At 46.0% G+C, this 27630-nt stretch overlaps 1 protein-coding gene across 4 annotated transcripts; it reads left to right on the top strand.

Moving 5' to 3' along the window:
• The first annotated feature begins 192 nt into the window (after positions 1 to 192).
• On the top strand, positions 193 to 27325 carry LOC142905356 (uncharacterized). 4 transcript variants are annotated; one of them, XM_076056800.1, is made up of 7 exons: positions 193 to 264; positions 6113 to 6296; positions 9135 to 9331; positions 10032 to 10230; positions 11124 to 11272; positions 18130 to 18349; positions 25176 to 27325. In XM_076056800.1, exons 2-7 carry the CDS (start codon positions 6230 to 6232, stop codon positions 25310 to 25312), a joined length of 969 nt encoding a protein of 322 aa, XP_075912915.1. In that variant the 5' UTR covers positions 193 to 264; positions 6113 to 6229; the 3' UTR covers positions 25313 to 27325. The 4 variants fall into 4 exon arrangements, 3 of the variants coding, with proteins under 3 accessions (XP_075912915.1, XP_075912914.1, XP_075912913.1); XM_076056799.1 differs by having other exon boundaries at positions 200 to 264; positions 6110 to 6296; XM_076056798.1 differs by lacking the exon at positions 193 to 264 and having other exon boundaries at positions 5638 to 6296.
• Positions 27326 to 27630: the final 305 nt, after the last annotated feature.

The raw sequence follows: 27630 nt of genomic DNA, 5'->3' as shown, positions 1-27630 counted from the left end.
TCCGCAGTCTTCCATTCTCGCACGACGGAATCACACGAAATTGGAAGAAAAGAAGGGGAATAGGGTGCGCGCTGACCCAGCAAAGTAGCGACCTCGCGTTAGAGGGAACAATGACATGTAAATGGGGAGGGGAAACTGGGGGGTGGGGTGGATGTGGGGGTTGGAGAATAACAACCAGCTGGAGGGGGAAGGGGGGGAAGAGTGAAAAAATGGGAGGGAGGGGAGACCGAGAACAGCCCTAAGAAGCAAGATAACCTGCATGCGGTGAGTGGGCTTCTGAGCCGGCCCCCCACCACTCCTCACTCTGCCTTCCCATTTGAACCCTGAGGGGCTCTGCTTCTCTTTTTCTCATTCCCCAACTCTCGACCTCCTCGTCCCTTTTGCTCATTTTAGACTCTGGAGGAAAGGAGACAACGTGGCTTTGAACTCCCATTCCCTCCCTTTACGCTTGTGGCTTCAGTTATCCAGGCGCGTCTGTGCTAGGAGGGTAATATGCCGCTTGCCATGATGGGAGGTTCCAAATAACCAGAATAGTCTTTCTGGCTATTCAAGGTTTAGAGTATACCAATGTATACCATGCTGGTATCTCGTCAAGGCGTCGGGTTTCAGGCCCCCAAGGGTCTCTTCTAACCTCTCCCGACGGGGAGAGGTTAATGCTGCGTGTCCTCAAAAATAGCCCCGCAATTTATTGATAAAGTTTCGCAACATTTGGGCATAGCTAAAAAGAATGGAGGTAAGTTTGCGCAGTGCCTCAGGAGGATATCTTGGACAGTCTGGGGAAACCTCCATGAATGGTGCTCTCTTTGCATGAGTCAGGTGTGCACGATGCATACCTTTATATTGAATGAGCCTGAGTGGTAGTGCTCTTGGGCCTCATCTTGGGGCTTGCCAAATCTGTATCCATACCCATGGCATGATCTCATACGGCACGGACCTGCTCTGAAGTTCGTTTTTTTTCATCCCCACCACTTGTGATAGCAACAGTCTATGAGAAAATGAGGGGCTCATTGTATGTTTGTTGAGCGACCTTCGCACCGTACGTAGCCAACCGCGCTCATCGGAGGTTGCTGCGAATGATTTGACAATGGCTTCATGACCACCACCACCAGGCCACTGCCACGAGCACCACCAGCACAAAATATCCCCCATGTAGCCTCCGCATACTGTTGGGGCAAGTGCTGTTCGCGACTAGCACCTATGAAGGCCGGCATGGCACACTCGGAGTGGGTAACCACCACCATGCCCACCCGCGTTTGTCTCCCCCGAGATATTTACACGCTGCATTATATAATCAAATTACATAGCTCCAGTGGCTTCCGAATATCGGAAGAGCGTTCCAGATGGCCGCATAAGGGCATCTGAAAGCAATGGTTAGCCAAAAGCTGCTCCTGCGAAGACTGGAGTTCGCATGATGGTTTATGCTACTTGACGAGATCAGCAAGGTATTGTGGTTCAATTGTGGCAAGCACTTTGTATGTAATGAGTGCACTTCTGCCAGGCTAGGTGCAACGTTGAGGGGCTACACGTGACTTGTGCTCTCCACCTTAAGAAAATACCTGAAGGACTTTGGTGACAAATTAAAAAGGTCAGATTAATCGGATCCAAAAATGTACTGGGACATCCCGATGTGGAGATGCTGTGACGTTCTGTACTGTAGCACTCACACCGGTATCATGCCATGGCTGAGTACTAATTCCCAGTTTGAATCTCCAGCTCAAACGCAACAAGTGAGAATGTCCATTTGAAATCGGCAATGAGAATCGTAACCAACACACCAAAATTAATCCTGTGACCTTGGATGCCTGTCCTCTCCCATATGACAAACCTGGACAAAGAACTCCCCACCCAAACGAGCCTGACGTACACCAAGGTACCGTACCTGAAATTAAGAGCCACTGCAACACTGGCGATCAGAATCGAAGACTGGCAGAGGAACGACCGAGATAATTCAAACATCATCCCCAATCAGCGCCTCGTCGTGTGTCCCCCCACCATTCAGACACGAGGAAGCTCACTGCAAGTGAGTAACCTGACAGAATCAGAATATTTAGACTGGAGGAAAAATCCGATAAGTTATGAAGCTCTTTTTCACAAATGTCGAGTAGTGGCACGGGGTCAGAGAGTTACAACAACAAACATTAGCGAAAAAAGCGATAGGAGTGTAAAGTATTAGAAAAGTAAGCAATTCACTTACAAATAAATAAACGAAATCTTCGCTATTTTTATCTTGCCAGGTAAAGCCCACTGAGCTAGTAGTTATTTTGCAGACGCTACCTGACCCAAATAATTGCTCGCGGAAATGGCCACGGCAGGTGCAATGACCTTTTCCACAAATGGAAAATAAGCGATTCTGATGCCCCGCAAAAAAAGTGGAAAACATTGTGTGTGGTGTGTCTCTGCGTGAGTTTGTTGTTCTTTGTGTTTCTATGGATCTCTGGTGGGTCTCTGTGAGGCTATGGGTCTCTGTGTGAATCTAATTATTCCTGAGTCAATTGATCTTTTGTGAGCATATGGGTCTTTGTTGTGAGTCTATGCGTGAGTTTGTGAGTATCTTTTGTGAACGAATGTCCACTGTGTGCATTCTCCGATTGCATGAGTGGTATTCGTGCTTACAGTACTCTGTCGACAACAGCTGGACTAACAATTTAGACATCGATTCATAGTTGTTGCTGAAATCGCATCTCACAGCGGTGGCGAGACATTAACTATCTTGCCTGGTAAGCAGGAGGTTGTGCGTTCGATCCCGACCCTGATGTCTGTATATTTGCGGTTTGCATGTTCACCTCGTGGTCGCGTGGATTTTTCTCCGGATCCTCCGTCATTTCCCTCTACATTTAAAAGCATGCGTTTAGATCCGGCGTTCTTAACCTGGGGTGCACGAGATGCCCTTTCTGAGGTTGTGAGACATGCCGGATTGTTTAAGAAGGTAAATAATCGAAAACAAAAATTCAGCACGGGCACATAAGTACAACTGCTTTGTTTCATCAAGCCCATGTATTTATTAACATTATACATGTTTTATCGATTGAGAACGAAAGGGTTAAGGCTGCAGTAAAGGTTAAGAACCACTGTATTCGATTACTAGGCTGATGTAACTATCCACATGAGCGATTAAGTTGAGCTTTTTCATTCATAGCCACGTCACTTCTGAAAAACAGCTATATAGCTCAGTGGACCGTACCTGGTTTAGATCAAAAGATGAAAGAATAGTGAAGAGTATATGGCCCCATTCAACATCGGCTGTAAATTATTCTTATCAAATGACCATTTTTTTACAAATACAAGCACAGCTATTTTGTTAACCCGCTGCTGTAATAGAGTCTCGCCACTCCATGCGGGCCATGGGGGATATTTTTCCATACTTCACCACGTTAGTTATGGTGATGGACTTAACCGGAGGCTCTTTTAGTTCGCTTGTCAACCCTTAACGCTGTAGCGTACTGCGGAGTTGGTGAATTGTGTGTGGGGAAATTGCTGCTGGCTCAGCACGGGAGCTTGTGGGTTCTTATCGTGACTCCCGGCACAGCTGCACATGAAACCACTAACTCAAATATGTATATATGTACACACATAATTTATTAATTAATTGCGCTTACAGCATTAGTTTCTTATTTATAGTGGCGCATGCACAATGGTCTCCCACAGCCTCATCACCGCCAGCTTAGTCCATGAGTCCAATTCAGATATTTCACTTGGCGGTTCCACTTGAGGTGTCATCTCTTTCGTAGCTTCCATATCTTTTCGTGGTCAACAACGTAGTGGGATTATCAAGTTATTCACTCGTTGTCAATAACGATGAAGTTGTGATTACCGTTTTGCCTTAGAGGGATTATCAAGTAATTCACTCCTATCGGCTACTCAGGCAGTAAGTTGATGGTATTGCATTGACAGTTGACAATCACAACTTACAAAAAAAACAACACATTCGTCAATAACATTGCCTTAAAATTAAATATGGATGAGAGTTGATTTATATGGAAATGGACTTTCTTCATAGTATTGTGCATAACTATATGTGACCAGAGAGATGGAGTTGATAATTAGAGTTGGAAACTGCACTTTGCACCATGCGGACCGATGGTAATCGCATTTCAAACTTATTTTGTAATCACCCGTGTTTAAACAGGAGCACGAATAGTTACCTAATAGTAGCCGTCACTGAGTTCGACAAAAACCTTCAATAATCAAAATGTGTTTCTAAATACTCATTTATATTCAATAAAATATAATAAAATGTTACTAACACATTGCATTGTGGGAAGTTTTGTTGCTGTGAGCAGGGGTCGCTGTAGATCCCCAGGGTGTAATTACAAACTTCTGAAGACCGTCATTTTGCTTGCACTGCTCCTATCCCATGGATTTCAGCATCCTCATGAACTCAGGAACTGAGTGACCATCCACAGTTTCAAAATATAACTCAAAATCGTTCCTGCTCAGCCTGGCATCTACAGATGAAGATTAAGAACATAGTGTCACAACTGTGTATGGTATGAGATTAGTATTATCGCTTTAATTGCGCGGTTTGAAAGTTATATTAGAGAAGAATATTTTCAGTACACAGGCTTTATAGTTTAGGAGCCTTTAAATAAATGCAGGCAGACCTGGCTTAGCGCGATCCCATGTTTCATCATGCGGGGGTCCTCGGCTTACGAATGGGTTACGTTGCTTCGACCATCCGTAAGTCGATTTGCTCGTATCTCGGAACTCAATATTCAATTGTAAATACGGGAAGTGTATTGGATGTGTTCTGGTTCAACAAAAAAGGGAAGCCGAATTAAACTCGTAAGAACAAATGTGTATTAAAAATCTGTATCGTAAATACATTTAAATTATGTAACGTGAAAAGAGAAATATCTGTTGTATTTTCACTTACCATAAGTCCTGATGCTGGCTTGCTTGTCGGAAGGCGCGTTTCACGCGGGATTACATCTCGAAGAAGATCTCTCCGTCGAAGAAAAAAAGTTCCACGGTTCGGTTCGTAAGTGCGACCGGACATTTGCAAGTGCAGATGTTCAGAAGTCGGATGTTCGTATCTCGAGGACAGCCTAAAGTGCTCTGTCCTGGATACATTCATCGCCCATTCTCTTCCCTCCCCTACCTTTACCAACTCCCGATGCACCCCGCTATCGTGACCACCTCCGCTTCCATATCCGCTACGTGTAAGGCTACACGAGGAATATTTTGAGTTTTCCATTTCGCTGGCTAGGAGATGTTAACTACCTCGCCTGGTATGCAGGAGTTCATTGATCCGTTCCCGACTCTGACGCCTGTATATCTGGAGTTTGCACATTCTCCCAATGGTCGCGTGGATTTTTCTCCGTGGCTTCCGGCGTTTCCCTCCACATGTATAAACATGTGTTTAGAGTATTTGGCAGCTATATGATACGCCACTTCGTTGAGTATTATTTGTGGCCAGGTCGCTTTTGAAAAAAGAGCTATATATCTCAGTGGGCCTTACCTGGTAAAATAAATACAAAAATTTGTTTATATGTTGGGGTGGAGCGGTGGCACAGTGGTTAGCACACTGCACAACAAATTCAGTTATGTACTGTGTGTATTGTTACCACAGCAATTCACAGCGTGTTCGGAAACTAACTCTCCTCTAGGTGGACTCAACCCTAAAATTGCGCACATTTTGGTAACATTTCTGCAATGTACAACGCTTGTGTCTTTCCGGTATATTAGTTGTAGGTGGCGTAGCCATTACCACACACGCCCGACCACCTTTGTCTCACTCCCATTGCTTTAGAACGGTGCTAACAACCCACGCCATCGTCAGCGCACCACGTGATAAGGATTTCAGGCCGAGCTGATCTATGCGAGCTGCCGAACAGATGTTGCAATTCCGCAATTTCCTGAGCGGAATGCAGCGAGCATTAAGTCTGAGTTCCCCTTCGTGGTTACGGAGTGGAGCTGAGACTCGCAGAGGAGCTCACAGACGGGAGCGTCGCTCCGCATAATAGGAGCTCGCAAACTCCAGACAGACCCCTCCCTGCGCCACAAAATTGGGAATTATCAGTTACACTGGAACTGCGCATTTATGGGACGCCAATTTGTTTAACGAACCGAAAAGTATCACTGCTGTTGGTGGTGGTGGCTTATATTTCAGTAGCAATCGATCCGCATTGGAGTTCCACGGCTCGCCTCCACGAGTGGAGAATTGCTACCGATTAAGATTACAAGCCAGAGGAAGCGTCGTCACGTTTTAATCGGTGACGGAACAGCTGCGATGGCCGTGGATTTAACGACCTCTGTGCCAGCAACCATCATCATCATCATCGCCGTGGTGATTTCAGGTAAACACCTATCTATATCACGCTTTGCCTCGTTTTGTGTTGTTATAGGTGGCGATTACACAGAGGTCTGTATGTGTGCCCGAGTGTTGAAATGTCTGCACCGGTTTAAAACATTCAGTCTGGCCTTCCTACGATAAATTATGGGTTTAATCAGACTGAATTATGTGTGCATCTAAATCCTTTAAAGATCTGGACAAAGTCCCATCAGTGAGCTCCTCCGGCAGGAAAGGCTGCATTGGCTGGGTCATGTAGCCCGCATTCCCAGCCACTGCATGCCCAAGAAGCTTCTGTTTAGCCGGGTAGAAGGGGCTAAACGGGCGTGGCACGGTTTGGAGAAGGATGTGGACCTAATTTGACTGGCTGATGACTGGTACCAGCAGTGTCAAGATCGGCCTCTGTGGAAGAGGTTCGTAAAATAAACTGCTGGGAAACTGGAAGCAGTCGCCCTCCAGCAACAATGGAGGGCACAGGAGCGACGCTCACAACAATGAGTGGAGCGCCGGGCGACTAAAACACAGCAAGTTGGCACAGTAGGGCGCACAGGTGGTGTATCTAACAATGCATCTCAGTCAGCCAACCCATGGCACCTGCTGGGTCTGTTCTGTGACCTTCCGAACCTTCGACACTTCCCGTTGCCTCAAAATGCACCTGGACTGGCACAGGAGCCGTGGTGACGCCACCGCCACTTAATAGAAAATGCTGGGTATTGTTATTATTAGGTCGACTCGCCGTCAAATGAGTACCTGGTGTGGTGTGCAGTAAACATCGCCACTGGAGAGACAAAGGCGACCACGCATGGTTTTGACCACCCACTCCCTCGTGTGCCGTGCCGGCCGTCATAGTTGCTCGTGGACAGCGCTTGCCCCAACAGTCTGTTGTTGGGTACACGGGGATCTTTGTATTGTCTTTGTGTTTGTGTGCCGCTGTCTAGCATGTGTTTTTTTAGATTCACTGCCGTTTGACTAATGCCCTTTACTTAACCTCCTGAGTTAATTGAGATTATCTTGTAACTGGCGGCCTTTATTTAACCAAGTGAGAGCCCGTTGCGATTCACTATCTTGTTATGGACGTCCTTTGTACAACCTCGTGTGAGTCCATCGAAATTATCCGACTGTGCTGACTGACGTCCTTCATTTCACCAAGTGAGAGCCAATAGAGATGCAATATCTCAAATGATGTCCTTTATTTAACCCAATCTCATCTGCAATACATGCCTACCACTTTCTCTTCTGGATTTCTGCATCGCCTCCTGTCTTTCCACAAGGTTCCAGGCATCCATCTAAGACACCTGCACTCAAATGGTAGCAACTCCTCTTCGAGCATCTGAGTTCGGGGCTGGCTTTGTGCAGGGCCGGGTTAAGGTTCTTGTCGACCCTAGGCACTTCTTTTTCTTAGGCCTTCAGTGATAATTTTCTACAGTTGGTACTGCTGCCCAATGTCACTACTACCGCCGCTGTCACTCCCTTTATTGTGCGAAAAACACCATTTGAAGATGTTGTTGCCAATTTTGCAAAAAAAATCTCAAAGTTAATCTTTGGTATTATTCTATTTCACCTTATGAAAAAAAATTGGCACTGACATAACTCTCCTCTTTATATATACATGGTGCCTATCATTGATTTTTTTTAAATGTATTTATTCAAGAAGCTATCTTGGTTACAGTTTTTTATCATACAAACAAAAACATGGTACATTTTTGTTGTTGGTCATTTAGGTTTGTGTATGCCCTAGGCAGAGTGCCCACTGCTTACTGTGCGTGTTGGATAATACGGCCTTGGCTCTGTGTTGCACACCGTAACACAGAGAGCACTGCTGCCTCACATACCAGCACTTCATGGTGTCCCTCCCCCCCACTTGCTGAGTGCTACAATTCTGCTGGCGGAAACAGTGTGGCCAACAGTGCACGGGACAGAAGCACGCAGAAGATGGGTTCATCAAAATGGGTTTGGATTAATTTAATCAAATAATGTTTCCGTTCATAATAAAGGTTTTTTGGGTTAGATCGCGTTTATTTATAAATGTGTCGTAACCCTCCACCACCCGACACGGTCAATCAGCAAAAAAAAAGTGTCACGTTGACAAAAGACAAATAATTCACTACTTTAGCCCCACCGGTGTGTTGAAGAGTGAATCCACAACATTTACAGTTTGAGTTGTACGACGTTTCGCTGGTAAATACATCCAGCATCATCGGGCAATTTGCCAGAATGGTAAAGCCCTCGCTTGCTCCCGGTTTTATAGAGAGCAGCAGCAGGGTGACGTCATCATTTAACTCATATCAGGTGCAGTGATTAGAGGCGGAGGGGGGGGTGTTGTAATTATATAATCGATTAGTAATCAGTCAATGGTTATGATTTGTAATGAGTTGTAGATTAGTAATTAGTTGTAATGTGTGTTAGTGATTATATGCTATGTTAGTAATCCGTTAATTAGTATGTGTTTCCCCTATAAGGAATTGTAATGTGCATTCATATTCTTAGCTCCCTCGGCAAAGCCACGCCGAAGTGAAACAACAAAACAACAAACATATATATTCTATTATTCTATTTCTTCCCCCCAACGCGACTCCACCGAAACAGCCAAGAACATGAATTACTGCAGTCACGAAAGCTTTAAATCAAAATGGAATGTGTATTATTTAATAATACGTTTCCAGGCCGCAATAAGCCTGTAGCTGTCAGAGCGAATAAAGTTATTATTATTCCTCTCAATTTCAAGCCTACGTGTTAAAATGTTTCTGTTGCTGTGATGCCACAAAAAAAGGGTGGCAGGATGCTGGCTGATGATGGCTGATCATGCCCCATGTTTCATCGCTCGCCTTCTCCTCTGCTGCTGCAGGAGTCATTGCTGCTGATGATGAGAAGATGAAAACCGTGTGTGAGAAGCAGCTCTCTCATTGCTCCAAGGGGTATAACGTGTGCGGAGTTGAGGGGGAAGATCTGTTGGTCAGATGTCAACTGCCTGCAAACACGAGCCTCCCAGATTTGATACTCGTGCAACTAATGCAGTTACCTCCAGCAGCTGCAAAAACCATAGTGGGTCTCTCTTCACCTGTTGCTCTGTGTTCCTGTTTATGAGTAGCGTGAGTACTGCATGTGCATAGCAACTAGGTTTGCTGTGGTATCATTTTTCATAACACTATGAGTTAGTTATACCATTCTACGATAGCAGTTTGCCGACTTTGCAATAGCCTGATCTCATACGTTTACATGGCTCTAGTTGTATCCCGTGCAAACAATACAAATGAGCACTGGGGAGATATGCTGTTGATTAACCTTTTCAGTAAAAACATCTTGATTATAATGATCAGCTTTGATTGTGAGGAGATTACATATCCTTCAAAAAGATCTGGACACAGTCCCATCATCAGTGAGCTCCTCCAACAGGCTTGGCTGCGTTTGCTGAGCCTGCATGTTCAGCCACTGCATTGCCAATCAGTTGTATTTGTTGTTTTCCCACCACAGTGGCGAGAGGGAGGTGGTGGAGAGCACTCAGCAGTCACGCTGGATCTGTCTCCATGCCGACTTCTTGACTCATTTTAGCCACGACCCCACCTGCACTGTGACCACGCCCCCCCCCCCACCTGACGATGTGTCCCCACCAATGGTAGAGATTGGCGGTTATCAGAGATAACAGACCGGGAACCACTGGGGGTGCCAAGGGTGAATTGTGCCCCTGTTTTTTAAAAGCCTAAAAATTGATGGTGTCTCTCTCGTCTCTCCCCAACCCTTCCAGGTTGGCTTCTACTACAGCCCTGATTCAAGTGCTAAATCAACCAACTTGGCCTTTGAGTTCACCGGTCTTGAAATGAACTTTGCGGTGCTTGTCGCCCGGAATGCAAACGCAACACAGGGTGGAGACTACAGCTGTGTAGTGGTTAGCACCAGAAACAATAGCGATATAGAAACACATTTTCAAGTTAAGCTCTACAAAGGTACGCTCAGATTTACAGATGCACTGAATATTCGATCAAAGTGAATGTTTGACTTTTTCTAAAACGTTCAGTTTTGGCTGCATCACGGGAATCTTGCACTGAAGCTTACTCCCACTTGCATTCCAGCATATGAACAGAAGAGGGTGTTTTCATCAAATATTATTCCTTTCTAGGTCTCTCTTTCGCTGTATTTATGTGCTGGTGCCTAGGTCTTCCCTATGCATTCATATCTGCCTGTCTATCTCTAGCTCTATGTTTTGTATCTTTCTCTATATCTGTCTGTATCAAAGAGCATTCGCATATAAATTCTACAATGTTTTGAAATGCAATCGGCATGAATAATACTATATACATATAACGTCTGTTGCTCTTGCATGTGTATTGCAGCACAAGTCGGAGACGAGGTAGTTCAGGAGGCAACATCTTTTATTGTAACACCTTTCCGGCCATTCACACACAGGATCGCCTCTTTTCTTGCTCACGTTGCCGAACAGCCCGGCCTAGACACAACCCTAACAGCGTTGCATCAACGGAGTCGACTGAGACAGCCAACAGCTGTCCGGCCACGGAATTATCGAGTGAAGGCGGCAGCGACGAAGGCGGCGAAGACAACAGCGACGGCGAGACGAGTCCACTACCAGAACCGGCAGCCTGAAGCTCTTGCTCTCTGCTGCTTTTATTATACTCTGGAACCCACTAGCGGGTTCCAAGGGCTTCCCGATGAGGTCTTCCGTGACCCTTTCCCTCGTTCCTCTGCCCTGCCAGCACACCCGTGTATATGCTCGACGGCGTGTGCACTATCTGTCCACCGCAGTTGCCGTTGCTTGACAGCAATCGGCACTATGTCACTACACGTGTATAACATTTATCTCTTCCTTTTTGTTTCTGTTCAGCTCTGTCTGTGTCTATAGTGAAAGATGTCTCAGCTGATGAGCGAGGTGATGTCACTCTGTGGTGCAACATCACACAACCGGAGCGTGAGGAGTACATTTGTGGTGTCATGTGGATGCTCCCCTCTACATCGGTGACCGTGAGCCTCAACGTGAGTGTCACAAATGAAATGGATATTTAGACTGTCACAAATAGGTATAACTATGTGTATGTGTTAACAGTAAGTCACAGATATTGCAGTTTTATACATTTAAACAGTGCTTCAGTTTGGGTCTTTTCTAGAACTCTATCCCCTCCCATAACCCAAATCCTGGCCTAACTTCACTGGGTTCATATCCACAAGCATGTTGACTACAAGATCATAGTCCTTGAATTTAAATTCATCCATGGCCTTGCCTTTCCTTTGTACCTCTGCAAAGTTCTCCACCCCCATGTCTCAACAGCCACCCCCATTTCTTTAAAAAATTACGCTTCCACATGCACACCCACGCACACCGCGGCCACACTAACAAAATAAGTCTGTGAGTGCGCTCACACCTGCGCGATTACCTCACGCGGGTAAACATAGCGATCCTGTGATTACCACCCCGTGTTCACTCTCGCCGCATGTTCCCCCACCGCTACCCAGGTCTCAGCTTGCACACGCAGTCGCTCCACACAGAAATCGCAGACACCACACCACCTATGCTCTGTGCTAACTTTTATTCTCGGTGCAAAACCACAATCCCTTAAAGTAAGCTACCCAGTTGGCACTACCCAGGGGGAGTATCTTGCGAGAAAAACCTAGCCTCCTGCTGTCTATGCTCCCACTCACTCAAGCATCCTATCACGCACCTCATAGCTGTACTCACGGCATTAAACGGACGCTGTGAGAGGCGGAGAGGAGAGGACGAGAAAGTATTGCCTAACACTGCCTCGTAGTGGCATTCGCTGGCGTCATGCAGACGCTGCGAGCGGCTGAAGAAGGCAAAATGGCAGGGAAGTCTTGACGGCCAAGATGTTGAAGATCAACTGTTCGAATGGCCCCCGGGCTCCCCTTTTGACTCCCTTGACTTCAAAAACCTGGGGTCGCGTCGCACCGTGCGGCCAATCATGCGCCTACCCGTGGTTACTGCTTGGGTTGTTCCTTTTTTTGTTTTGCCCTTACATGGATCGCCGTGGCCGGTGCTCCTGCGATCCATTGTCAATACACGGGTGTGAATTTGGTATAGGGGTCAGCGGGGGAGGGTCGTGGCACTGCGCTCCGCTGATCTCATTGTTTGCCTTTCTCGTCTTTTCCACCCCAGCTTCTTCCGATATCGTGAATGACTTATCGCGGCTGGCCAGTAAACCTTTTTGTGCCCAGACACTGTTAAGACAACTCAGGGGCACCGCGATGTACATTGTCCCGCGAGGCTCGGCCAATTCCCTGGCACCGGGAACCCTATGGACCCTTTGGATTAAAACCCGGTGTGCCAAGCTATCCCACGCAAGGACACTACATGTGTGCGCTGCGTGTGTGTATTCAGTGTGGGGGCCAGGAGGGGCTCGCGATGCTTGCAGAGTGGCTTTGAGGCCGTGGCAACACATAGCCGCCCAAGGTGCCCGTCCCCGTCGTGGTCTGACTGGAGCACCTCACCTGGGTCGGTCCAACCAGGTAGCGCCGCAGAGTCCGTGGGACCCGCCCGGCTCCTTTCGCTGGTGTCGCGGGTGGTAGCTCAGCTTCGCGAGGCCCCAGCGGCGGTCTCCGTCTCTATGACAGAGGCTTCTCCTGCACTTCGGCGTCACCTGGGTGGGTAAAAAACTCAGGGGCAGAGGGGTTTAGGTGTCACCGCGCCCGTCGCCTCCTTGCTGGGCCAGAGCCCGCTGGGAACTTGGGCCCAGCGGGGCCCATGTATGGCTTGAAGCTGTCGGGTATGGGGGGCTTGGGGGGTCTGGGGGGTTCGGGGGGTTCGGGGTTTTGAGGCACCCGAGAGGCGGGCACCTCTCCGGCAGGGGCCGCCCTCCAGGGTTTCAATCGGCGGATGTTAACCACCGTCTCTCGACCCCTCTCCCTGTATTGAATCAGCACCATCCAGAGGGAGATCTGCCGCACGACGGTCCAGGGTCCTCACCAGTAGGTTGTCAGCTTCCCCCCCACCTGTCCGGCCCCTACACACGGGATATGCAGCCACACCTTAGAGCCTGCTAAGTAGAAGGGAGGCTCCACACAGGGGACGGGCACCCTGCTCTTGCCGCTGGTCAGTGGCCTCCCCCTGCTGGTAGGCCTAGCTACGGGCCACGTGCATCAAGTGCTCCACGGGCTGGCTCCTCTCCTCTGGTTGTGGTGGTGGAACGCCAAACAACAGGTGTGTAGGCAGGCGAGACTCACGACCAAAATCATTAGGAACAGGGTCTGCCCAGTAGAAGTGTGTACCGTGGTGGTATAGGCAAACACGGTATAGGGGAGGTGTTCATCCTAATCCTGCTGATTGGCGGCCGCCATACATTTGAGCTTTCCAGCCGAGGACTGGTTCATGCGCTCCATCATACCATTCGCCTGGGGGTGTTATGCTGTGGTTCGGTCCTTCTGGATTACGAACTCCCATTACAGCACCTGAAATAGCTCTGCCACGAACTTACTTCCCTGGTCTGTAATGACTCGTTCGGGAATCCCATGTTTGAGCACGTAATGCTCAATAAATGCCTGGGCGACCACAAGGGCCATCTTATCGGGGATGGCCACTGCCACTGGGTAGCGCATAAAATACTCCACAGCCACGAGAATGTACCGGTTGCCTCGGTGGGACCACAGGAACGGCCCCTGTAGGTCGACCCCAATCAACTGGTTCGCCTGGCTGACGCGGAACGGCCTCAGGGGTACCTGATGCCACGCCGGTTTCTGCCCACACTGTTGACAAATGCGGTAGCCCTGTACCTAGGCGGCCACGTCTTGGTTCAGTTTGGGGCAGAGATACTGGCGATGCAGGGTCTCCCGAGTGCGCTGTTCCCTGCCATGAACCCCAAGTGTGGCCGCACCTAGGCGGGAACACAGATGCACCCCAGCTGCCCGGCTTTGGCTAGTTCCTGCACCACCCCATCCTTCACACACAACCGGGAGTACAACCCACTCCAGGTGGCGTTTTCCCGCAGTGCCGCCTCAACCACTTCCAGGTCCTGATCCCGCTGTTGTGCCTGTCGTAGCTGCTCATTGTCCAGGCTGGAGAATGCGCATCCGACCTCCTCTTTTATCCGGCCGGGTTGGTCAGAGCATCCCGTCTGGCCCAGACGGGATGCTCTGACCCAGAAATGACCTCATCTCCGTCAGGTTCCTCGGCCACAGGCATTCCACTAGGGAACTTACCTTTTCTAGGTCGGTACACACCCCTGCCACGCTGACACGGTGTCCAAGGTACCCCTCCTTGCACTGTGCAAAATCAAACTTATGCGGTTTGAGCTTGAGATGGGCTGCTCGCAGTCGTTGGAACACATCCCACAACCTGGACCAGTATTCGGGCAGGGACCTACTTAACACTATAATATAGATAAATCAGGCACTGTTCCCACTGTGAGCCCCACATCACCAACTCCATCAACCGCTGGAACGTCGCAGGTGCATTAGTGAGTCCGAATGGAAGCACACAGAACTCAAACAGTTCCATCTGGGTGGTAAACGCGGTCCTCGGCCGATCCTCCTCTGCCATCTCCACCTGCTAGTACCTGGATGCCAGATCTAGGGTGGAGACATACCGTACCCCCGCGAGGCTGTCAAAGGTATCATCGATGTGGGGGATGGGGAAGGCATTGCCGAGGGTAACCGCGTTCAGCATCCTATAATCAACACAGAACCATGTCGACCCATCCTTTTTCGTCACCTGCACATCCGGGGCAGACCAGGGGCTCAATTAGGGCTGGATTATGTTATCGAGGAGCATATCTGCGACTGCCTCCTTCATCTGGGCCCGTTCGGGCACGCCCACTCGGTAGCTGGGGAGTTTAATGGGTCAGGCCGCACCTGTGTCAATTTGGTGCTTGACGAGGTCCATCCGGCCAACATCCGAATTGTGCTCACTAAACACGTCGGCGTACTCCCGCAGTAACTCCCACAGCTGATCGGCCTCCACCTTTGATAAATCCGCCCACGGCACCTGTAGCTTGTCAAGCAGGGAGACCACCTCAGCTCGGGGGGTCGGGCCAACCCGGCATGCCAGGTCCTGGTTGTCCTTGGGGCAGCAGGGGTCCTCAGCCCAGAGTGCCCCATCAGCAGATTGTGACCACACCTGTGTCTGCTAATGCATTTTTTACCCATAATTTACCACCGCGGTACATAATATAATTTATCTAGTGGTGTTTTTAACTTGACAAGAAGATGATAACCTGCTCACGGTTTTCCCTGCCACATGCGAGAGCACAAGGAATGTCATTAAATTGGTGGCCAAATGCCCCACAAGGCATCCCGGCTTCAAAATCAGCTTTAGAAATGGTCCTTTTCATAAGAAAAGTAATGTGAATATCGGCCCATCGCTGAGAATCATGCAGCTGAACTTTGAGGGCCTCTCTAGTGCGAAATGCGATTATATCGCAAAGATTCTCATGATTCAAGACATCGACATCCTGATGCTGGGGAAAAAAACCCTATCTGGAACGAGAGTGCCCCGTTTGAAAATAAGTGAATATGCCCACATGACTGCAAGCCACTATCCGAAACATGGCCCAGGTCACAGCCAACAACTCGCCCCACTACATCGCCATCAAGATCAATGCCATAACTGTGGTTAACGTCTAAAAGCCTCCAGGTGTTGAATCGCCATGTCCGATGCTACCACCACCAAGTCACCCGACCAATCACGTTGGCGACTTCAAGAGCTACCAAACATTATGGGGCTACAGCGCCAATGATAAAGCAGTTGAGCAACAAACATCATGGGCAGCAGCAGAAGGCCACCACCTGCTCTGTGACGCAAAAGACAGTGGCACGTTCAAGTCAGCACACTAGGAAAAAATGTTACATGCCTGATCCATGTTTTGTGTCGCGGGATCATAATGGTAATGCTATGCCGGGAAAAAGAACCACCTCTGGCAACTTTACAAATAGCGAACTTAGGCTGCTGTATTCGTCAATATTGACCTTCACATCTCACTGATCCGCCCTGCATGGCCGAGTTACATCATGGCATTGGAAGAATTTGTTGGAGTTATTCCTTCACTTGGAACGTGGCTAAGATCATAGCCATTCTTAAACTCAGCAAGGATGCATCGCAGATCACAAACTACCACCCTATCTCCCCCCTCAGCGTCGGCTACAAGCGAATGGAGCAGCTCCTGCTCCAAAGGCTAAATCCTATGCTTGACAACATAACCCCTAAGGAACAAGCCGGATTCTGAACCGGCAAAAATTGCTTCAACCAGGTGCTAGCTTAAACAAGTTACATTGAGATCGGTTTTGAGCACTAGCTCAAAACAGGAACAGCATTCATCAACCTCACCTCAGCATATGATATGGTGTGGTGGAAGGGTCTCATGCTGAAGCTCGCGACAGCCTTGCCTTGCCACCCAACTATCAGACTCATCACTGAAATGCTGAGCGACCGATGGTTCACCATTCACCTTTGTGAGGCTGCCAGCAGCCCACTAAATTTGAACAATGGACTGTTGTGGGAATCTGTTCTTGCTCCAGTGTGGTTCAATCTCTACACCGACGAGATTCAAGCGACATCCTCCCGTAAGTTCAAATACGTGGACGACATCGCATTGGCAACCAAAGCCGGGCAATAGAGGACACTGGAAAAGTTATCTAATAAGATCTCAAGATCTTCGAAGCACATTTCACAAATTGGTGCCTAATATAAAATGCTTCCAAGAGGGTCGTCTCCGTCTTCCATCTGAACAACAGGCAAGCCACGAAAACATTAAAAATCAACTTCTGCATAACACCACTAACACACAACCACCACCCCAGGTACTCTAGACCGGACGCTCAACTACGAGCACCACCTTGAACAAGCCAGAATGAAAACAAAAGTATGAGTATTTTTTTTCCAGAAACTCACGGGAACAACATGGGGAAGCTACGCCCCACACGTTAAGATATCAATGCAGCTTCCAGTCCACTCTACAGCAGTGGACTTGTGCTGCAGTGTAGGGTGCCAGCCCTCACACAAACTTCGTCGATCTTGAAATCAACACTGCACTTAGTATCATCAGCGGCACCTTCAAATCCACTCCACTCTCGTGGCTTGTCAGGCTGGCGGACATCGCTCCAGCTAACATCCACCATGATGCCGCAACGATTCAGGGAGTACAACAATCTCGTGGAAAACTTCGCCTACTAAGACATAAAGGTACCCCCACGCCCTAGGCTTAAATCCAGGAAGCCATTCTGGATACGCACCTACTCTCTGGCAACCGAATATAAAGACACCGGGTGGGTGGCTATGAACGTGGCAAATACAACATTTCATTGAGGACCCGACCGTCGAAGTAAATCACGCTGAACCGCGTTCGGGCCCAGCGCATGAGATGTGCGGCATACGCGTTGTTCTATAAAAGGAAAATCAAAGAGTCACCAAACTGCGACTGTGGTGAAGCCCAAACGATCAAACGCATCACCGCTGATGGTATTGCTGCAATCCATACAGCTTCTAGTGCCGCCTTGGATTAGTGACTTTCTTACCTTACTCTCTATTTTGCACTCCAATCGTGTTTTGTGTATTGTGTTTGTTGTAACTTGCTGACCCGCCCATACTGGACACCTGTGAAAAATAACTCCATAGCTCATCGGATTCCTCCCGTAGTATAAAGATGCTAATTCTGATATAACCACTCCTGAAACTCATATCTGGGCTTGCCTGAATAAAAAAAGTCAAGGGAAACCATGCTAAGACATCGAACTGAATACCCGAAAAAATCCGTTTATATTGTGGAATGCTGAAACCCAGTAACCCTCTTAGAGGGATTTAGCTGAACTACATTCCTGTAAAGATTATGTTGCGATGCTAATGGATTATTAATATGCATGTGTGCTGTTCATTTGGAATGCACGAATTCAAGGACTCACAAGTCTCTAGCGGAGTGCATCAACTGGGCCACGTGATGTACGAGGGACACTTGGACCTTAGGCATGGCTCCAGCTATGTGACACTCTATAACGTTACACGAGCACACGGTGGAAATTACTCCTGTGTTGTCAACACCAGCGGCTCGAGAGGAAGCGCCACTGGACGTCTTTGGATTACTCCACCCAGCACTACCGAAAGAACCAAAGAGTATGGTAAGAAGCCATTAACACGGCTTCCAAATGATAGAAATCAAACTTAATAGAAGTTAGTGGTGCAACTCTTGCGCAATACTATTGCTTCTACTTTTTTATCGCATGTGGTCAAGCAATTCACTGTGGGTACCTTAATTGCTTTTCACTCTCTGTGCTATACACACATTTTGTTTGCCCCTGTCATCGGAAATGCACAAGCATTGAGGCATCGGGGCTCATCGCATAATTACAGGCCAGAAACGGCAGTAGAAATTCCAGAGCATCACGGAAGAGAGTCTATTTTATAGGATAACCATTGGCGATTCGCCCACAAAGTAGTACTCAATTTATCGTTACCAAATCTGAAAATATAACTATATTGATATTTTTCCAGATGAAATAATTATTGCTCAAAGATGCCCGAATATTTTATTTTTGTGATCGATTTGTAAATTGGTCACGTTCAGGAAAGAGAGAGCAGAGGGTATTTCCAAACATCCCTCCAAGCCTATACAGTACCGTGCTAATGAGTAACGATGTAGGAAGGAGGGATTTGTAATGTTGTACGATCTGAAAAAAAGCATTGATTCAAATCTGTTGAAATATGACGTCACTGTGAGTTATGGCACTAACATGGCGTCACGTCGGTTCATTTCCCTCAAACGGTGGTGTCAGTTACGTTTGGGTGACATCATGTACTCCCCGTTGTCGTGTGGATTTGTCTCCAGTCCCCCGGTTTTTCCCTCCACATTAAAATACAACGTCACACGTTTAGAGTGCTTGTCCGCTGATATCAATGTCCACGTGATAAGCCATTTCGTGTAGCTATCGTTTGTGGCCAGGTCGCTTCTGAAAAAGAGCTACATAGCTCAGTGGGCCTTACCTAGATGCGTGATGCTGATTTTAAATGTGGAGGGAAAACAATCGGAGGACCCGGAGAAAAGTCCAGGCGACCACGGGGAGAGATAGAGACACACATACTCCAAATATACAGCAGGCATCATCAGGGTCGGGATAGAACCCACGACCTCCTGTATATAAGGCAATGGAGATAACATACAGTGAGGGAAAAAAGTATTTAATCCCCTGCTGATTTTGTACGTTTGCCCACTGACAAAGAAATGATCAGTCCATAATTTTAATGGTAGGTTTATTTGAACAGTGAGAGACAGAATAACAACAACAAAATCCAGAAAAACGCAAGTCAAAAATGTTATCAATTGATTTGCATTTTAATGAGGGAAATAAGTAATTAACCCCCTCTCAATCATTAAGATTTCTGGCTCCCAGGTGCCTTTTATACAGGTAACAAGCTGAGGTTAGGAGCACACTCTTAAAGGGAGTGCTCCTACTCTTAACTTGTTACCTGTATAAAAGGCACCTGTCCACAAAAGCAATCAATCAATCAGATTCCAAACTCTCGACCATGGCCAAGACCAAAGAGCTCTCCAAGGATGTCAGGGACAAGATTGTAGACCTACACAAGGCTGGAATGAGCTACAAGACCATTGCCAAGCAGCTTGGTGAGACGGTGACAACAGTTGGTGCGATTATTCGCAAATGGAAGAAACACAAAAGAACTATCAATCTCCCTCGGCTCCATGCAAGATCTCACCTCGTGGAGTTGCAATGATCATGAGAACGGTGTGGAATCAGCCCAGAACTACACGGGAGGATCTTGTCAATGATCTCAAGGCAGCTGGGACCATAGTCACCAAGAAAACAATTGGTAACACACTACGCCGTGAAGGACTGAAATCCTGCAGCGCCCGCAAGGTCCCCCTGCTCAAGAAAGCACATATACATGCCCGTCTGAAGTTTGCCAATGAACATCTGAATGATTCAGAAGACAACTGGGTGAAAGTGTTGTGGTCAGATGAGACCAAAATGGAGCTCTTTGGCATCAACTCAACTCGTCGTGTTTGGAGGAGGAGGAGGAATGCTGCCTATGACCCCAAGAACACCATCCCCACCATAAAATATGGAGGTGGAAACATTATGCTTTGGGGGTGTTTTTCTGCTAAGGGGACAGGACAACTTGACCGCATCAAAGGGACGATGGACGGGGCCATGTACCGTCAAATCTTGGGTGAGAACCTCCTTCCCTCAGCCAGGGCATTGAAAATGGGTCGTGGATGGGTATTCCAGCATGACAATGACCCAAAACACATGGCCAAGGCAACAAAGGAGTGGCTCAAGAAGAAGCACATTAAGGTCCTGGAGTGGCCTAGCCAGTCTCCAGACCTTAATCCCATAGAAAATGTGTGGAGGGAGCTGAAGGTTCGAGTTGCCAAACGTCAGCCACGAAACCTTAATGACATGGAGAAGATCTGCAAAGAGGAGTGGGACAAAATCCCTCCTGAGATGTGTGCAAACCTGGTGGCCAACTACAAGAAACGTCTGACCTCTGTGATTGCCAACAAGGGTTTTGCCACCAAGTACTAAGTCATGTTTTGCAGAGGGGTCAAATACTTATTTCCCTCATTAAAATGCAAATCAATTGATAACATTTTTGACATGCGTTTTTTCTGGATTTTGTTGTTGTTATTCTGTCTCTCACTGTTCAAATAAACCTACCATTAAAATTATAGACTGATAATTTTTTTGTCAGTGGGCAAACGTACAAAATCAGCAGGGGATCAAATACTTTTTTTCCCTCACTGTATGCTAGTGGCACCCCACACATTCAAATTCCATTCGGGAATTTGATCATCTCTTTATGTTCACTAATTTAATAATAAAATAACTAGATTTAAATAGCATTATTCATACACATTTCGTCTTAAAACGGCTTAGAAAATGTCGCACAGTTTCCACACACAAGTGCAGGAAACCAAAGTAATCCACTTGCTATACCACTGTACCCTTGCAAGTCAAGACATTGCGATTGCGATGCCCACGGATAACGATGGAGTTTCACGAATTTGCGTGATTTACCAACTGCCATAGGGCCGCGTTACAGGCATCAGAATCTGTATTTATACTACCGGAGCAGTCCAATGAGCTATGAAGATCTTTTTCACAGATGTCCAGTAGGGGGCACGGGGTAAGAACGTTACAACAACAAACAGTACAAAAACACGACAGTAGTGCAAAGTAAAAGAAGGGTAAACAAATCACAAATACAACTAAACCATCCCCATACTACCAGGCAAAGCCCATTGCGGTATTCACTTATTTTTCAGAAAAAAGTGGCTTATCATGTGGAAATTTACAGCAGAAAAATAATCACGCAGTCATAATAGGAACTCAACTGATCGTCCTAAGGGGAGAATGCTAAAAATCCCACCATAGAAACATGGAATTTCCACCACTGCAATGGAACGGAGTAACATGCATCGCTCGCTTGAGCTGGGATGCACGGAGACTGTGAGCCAGTTTAACACGTAGGCTTTCGCGACCAATATCATCCATATTACAGTTATTTTGAGTTATATCTCGTAATTATATACAAATGTGTCGTTAAACCCGCCACCACCCGACACAACTTGAATCTGGCTGTTGCCTGGTTATGCTAGTTGCCTAATTCCCCGCGGCTTGGCTTGGGTGGGTACTTTGAACTGCTCATAGAGAGTAGTGGGTGTCTTCTCCCAGATATTCTAGCTCATGCTATGTTAACGTTTAATGATGTAGGGAGTATATCTGACATATCAGACAACATTATCGAGGTAAATACTATCAATCTTGGCTTGCATATTTTTGACAGCTCAGATATATGAAAGGGTGCTCATAATTAGGCCGTGAAAAAAAGACAAACGACATCCAATGCACTTCACGACCACAGGATACCACCTCTGCCGTCACATGGGTTAACAAGGTCCGCATCCCCAATCGAGCAACCGGGATTGGGTCAAACAACTTGCTACTGTAATGTAGCAGCAGCTATGACACCGTTAGAAAACAAAGCAACCAGAACAACGAATATTCTGAGAATGGCGAATGAGATCACAGTAAGAACATGGAATGTGAGAACACAAATTCACACTGGTAGAATTTGCTTAAAAACATAAGATGCTCATATGCAATACGAAGAATTGCAAAAAGACTGCAGAGAATGGACATGCAGGGCAACGCATGGAAAAAAATTGGAATATGATTGATCTGATAATGATCGACAGATGTTGGAAAACATCAGTTCGCCTCTCCAGGACATTCCAAGGAGCTGATGTGTCTTTGAACCATAGCTTGGTACTATGCAACTTACGACTAAAACTAAAACGTATATCCAGAATACAATAAGAGAAGGAGAGGAACATAGAGTCACTCGAACGAGGAGACAAAGAGGAAATATGAAGAAGACATCGAGTAGAATCAGGAGAGCAGAAATAGAACACATTAGCATAGACAGCATGGCATTAGCACGAATGAAGAGAGTGGAGCAAGCTGTTGTAGTAGTAAAACCCAATAATATAGATATCTGAGAAAAACTTGGAACTGCCACAGGAAAAGAGCAAATATGAGGCTAAAGATAAAGGAATAGGACGACTAAGTACAAAAAACTATGCATTGAAGGACATAAGCAAGAAATGAAAAAGAAGAATAGCTGGGAAAGCAATGTAGCGACTTTGAATACGATGCTGGAAAACAAAAGACCAGGGAGGTCTACAAACTCGTCAAGAGCACAAATAGGAAGTGGTAACCAAGACAAACAGCGATAAAAGACGGCAAAACCTTGATGGACAAATAAGAAACAAAAAATAACTCGTCTGAATATTTCAACGATTTGTATAGGGAAGCGGATGAAGAGAATAGAGTTGCTGGATGAACTAGGAAATATATCCTCACCACTCGAGATGAAGAAAACGGTGAAATATTGAATGAAGAAATTAAAAATGCAAGGAAACATCGGAAGAAAAACAAATGTCTCGGAGCGAATGGCATGAGCCGAAAAATGATAAAAGCTAGAGGGAAGGACTTGTAAAATAAATCCACGAGCTATGCAAGCAAGTTTAGAGAGAAAGAAAAATACCAGAAGAGTGGACAAAATCCATACTTGTGATGATACCCAAGAAAGGAAATGTCATTGATTGTAAATATTACAGAACCAACCCACTAATAAGCCACATGGAGAAGGTACTAATGAGAATACTATTGCATTGATTAAAAGCACAGGCTGAAGAATATTTAGTGGATAAACATGCATGGTTTAGGAAATATAGGAACACAATACATCAAATCGTGATGTTAATGCTAATAGCAGAAAAATAATAGGCTGGTTTACAAAAGTTTCATAGATTTCCGGAAAGCATTCGATTCGACTAAAGAAGACGCAATGTGGTCAACATTAAGATCATACGGAGGACAGAAAAGGTCTGACAGATTCTGCAGAATATGGGTGAAAGTTCAAAGTCAGAATTTAAGTTTGGACAGCAAAAAGGAGACTGGTTCCCAACAAAAAGTATGAAACAGGGAGACCCACTATCACCAAACAACGTCGTCATGTACTCGGAAAGAGTGATGGATACCATACATGAATATCTGTGCAAGGACAAATAAAACATTATCTGAGATATATATCTGATTGAGCAAAGCTATGTCGTACTGCAGAGAAGTGTTGATATGCTGAGTTAGGAAAGGATGCAGGACTGAGGAGTAATGTCATGAAGACAGGCAATGGTGTTCGAAACGGAGGACATTAAGAATGAAGTAATAATAGAAATCAGAAAGATTGTGAATGTCAAGGAATTTCTATACTTGGGCAGTCTACTGACAAAGGACAACCATTGCATGAAAGATAAAAAGCGAGGATCGCAAAGGCAAACCGAGTAATCGCTGGATTAAATAACATCTGGAGAAGCAAATCACTTCCAAGACTTACCTGATCATCTTAAGAACACAGGTGTTCAGTGCAGCTTTGTATGCCTGCAAGACTTGGATATTGCAAAGACTGACTGAGATAAGATACTGGTATTCAAAATGTAGTATAGAAGGATACTGCATCTAAAGTAGACCCAAAGAGTGACCAACGTAGACATAAGAAAAAGGTTGCTCATAGAAGACCTGATGGAGGCAGTGATGAGAAGGAACCTGGCACCATTTGGACACATATGAAGGATCGACAATAACAGGAAAATTAAAAGTGTGTTCAGAAAAATGGAAGGAACCTGAAAAAGAGTTAATAGAGAATGTAATGATGACATAACAGATTAGTGCCAGAAACATGTGCCACTACCTGAACATATTGGCACAAGCCTGAGGAAAGTGGAAATAAATGGCGAAATGTGCAGTGGAAAACGATGGACTAACTGCCCATCGATGATGATGGTGTCTAAGGTAATATTTGTTAGTAATTGATCTCACATGGAGTGTATGGAAGACATCAAGAATGTATCCCAGTGGAACTTCATAATTCAGAGTCATTTGTCTAAAATTAATACGGATACAGATTGGCATTGATGTGATGGATAATAGCTTAACCATTCCAAACCTCTTTTCCACTGTACAACTGAGCCAAACTTGGGCCATGCTGAGGCAGCCTGGCACAGCTCAGGAGGCACCAGGTCTTTTCAACTGCAGAATCTTGAGCCGTGTTACCAACATCGCATGCAATCATCTCGATGACCTCATGAAGCTGTTTGACTAAAACTGACTCGTATCATATGCAAGGAACACATCAATAACTTGCCAGTGGCCATGCGTGCCAGATTCGTATCTTCTTAAGGCCAGTGTAAGAATTGTTTGATATCAGCTCGGTACACGAAATAGCCAGAGGACAAACAATCAAAATTGAAGGGCCCTGCACTGAATGTCTCAGATGTCTGAGTCGGAAGGTGGTAACAGTGTAGTTGTTGGTGGGTTCCACAAGTGACCTCTAACCCTGATCCTTGATCCTCCCCTCCCTATGCAGGACTTCCAGGCTGCATCGTGTCTGCTGTGGCCTTGCTCTGTGTTTCTTTGTTCACCCTTGGTGCCTCCATCCTGGGGACACGGTGGTTTTTACGGCAGCAGCCGAATAAAGTGAAGGCCCAGGATTGTGTTGAGTGAACGGGGACAGCAACAAAGAGACACCAAGGAGTCTCGACACTCGGCTGTTGGAGACCACTGGCGCAAATCAAGAAAGATGAATCTGACATCATATCACCTTTAGGAAACATGATGGCCACGTACGTGAAAAAATGGCTGAGTTAAACTGAGAATAAATGCATTGCAAATGTTCATGAATCTTCTTTGGTTCTTTCGGTAAAGTCACGTAGAATGAGAATAAAATAATAAAATAATTATTCTCATTCTACGTGACTTTACCGAAAGAACCAAAGGAGATGAATCCTTGCAGTCACGAAAGCATTAAATCGAAACGTTCCCTTATATGTTAGATCAATCAGTCTACGACGGATGCTGTGCTTGCACTTCACTGACTTGCAAAACTGCATCGAGTTCTATCACCTACCACATGTCGCTTACATTGATTTGAAGGCGGCTTTTGACTCTGAACCATTCACACTACAGTCCTCCAACATGTCCCCAACAATGCAAGAAAAATTGGACACTGATTCATGGCAGAAAACAAAAGTCTGGAACTTGGGCTTCGGACCCCCAGAAGTACCCTGCATAATGAACGGCAATGCCGCCAAAGCAGTGAAGGAATTTCTCTACCTATCATCTGCACATTAAAAGGCGATAGACGATGTGGACCTGATGTCATGCGCCGGATCGGACTGGCCTTCAGACTAATGAATGGTCTGAACCGCATCTGGTCCTAGAAATGTTTAAATCTCTGCAACAAATAGAGAGTTTACTAGTGCTGTGTTTTGTCGGTTTTGTTGTATGGTGCCCGGCCCTGGACAATGCTTCAAGCTGATTGGATCAGCTGCAGTCATTCCACATGCAATTCCAAAGACACTTTCTTGGCATCCGATGGTTCCACTTCGTCAGAGATGTCACCATTGTGTCTGCGACCAGTCTAATGACCTCATTGTGCACACAGCCTGACACAAGCGCCATGGTGACGTCACCACCACTTAGTGGCGAATGGCGTTTGTTGTTGTTGGTGATTTAGATCTTTGTTTGAGGGAGACGGTTGTCCATTTTGATGCGCACTCCAGCAAATTGCGGATCTCAGTTGGCGGTTGACGTTCGAAGTGGACTGCGACCCTCAAAGGAATGGCATCGCCCTTGTGATAAGTGGCAGCGTCCCCATGTGGTGAGATTAAATAATGTGCCTGAAATAATACAGCATCTCGCTCTCGCATGCTTTCTGGGTTGAACTGCCTGTTGCTGGATATGGTGTCCAATGTTTCACTAATTTTCTGCAGAAGCTCCGACCACTTGGAGAGAAACGTGGATATCATGCCCAACAAAACACTGTACAGCCCAAAAACACATCACACATCTATACAGTACAATCGCCAAAACCTACCCAGTTTATTTTAAATTTGAATATTCCTTCTACCAGTTTTGTTCTTGAATGACAAGATTCATCATTTGCACAGTTATGGAGGTAAATACTTTCGACCATTACCTTTGTTGATGACGGTTGCTGAGCACTATTAAAGGTGCAATAGTTATTACGTTTATTTAATTAAGGAATGTTAATGTAAACATTTGGGAAAGGGTCAATGGGATGGCATTCCAAATTCGAGCAGTGCGTGGGGAGACGCAGAGAGGGAGATAAGTGTTGTGAACCTGCAGCGTGAGTGGAACAGATATGTGCTGTTTTCACAGGGATCGTTAAATTAGTGAATCAAGCTTGGAGCTGGCCAGAGATAGCCACAATCGTGAATCTTTTCAGAAAAAAAAACTTAGCCACTTGAAAATCCAAGTTGACAGCCATTTTTCAAGATGGCCGTAAATTATTTATTTGTTTGCGTAAAAGTGACCGAGTTGTCCAGTATTGGATGATTTAAGAGTCGATTTCTATGTTCATGATCATGCAATAAAATATTTCACAGTTTTTACCACTCATCAGATAGGTTGTATGCATACTTTTTTGGACAACGTGATGATGTGCATACAAGTGAATGCCAACATCTTTTCCAAAAAAATAAATATTAAATGTGATATTGCCTATTTGTGGATTCAGTGCGTCCTGAGCGTAAAAAAAAACACCGCATACGAATATTCTTAAACATCATGGAATTAAACGTTAATTTGATGATAGGATGTACCGTTATATGACAGTACAGCTTAGAGTCAAAAGGTGTCATATGACTATGTTACATGTCCTCATTAACAATTACTGTCATGACACACGGTCTGGATTAAGCATGTGAAACAAAATAATAATAATAATGAACAGGTTTAAGGGTTGAACTTAAGGATCATTCAGGACCACAATAGGTATTTTTAGATCTATATTATAATTG

This window comes from Petromyzon marinus, chromosome 78, assembly GCF_048934315.1.
Source record: "Petromyzon marinus isolate PM22_M1 ecotype Great Lakes invasive population chromosome 78, UKy_Petmar_22M1.pri1.0, whole genome shotgun sequence".
NCBI lineage: Eukaryota > Metazoa > Chordata > Hyperoartia > Petromyzontiformes > Petromyzontidae > Petromyzon > Petromyzon marinus.
This window is presented reverse-complemented; position numbering and strand designations above follow the sequence as displayed.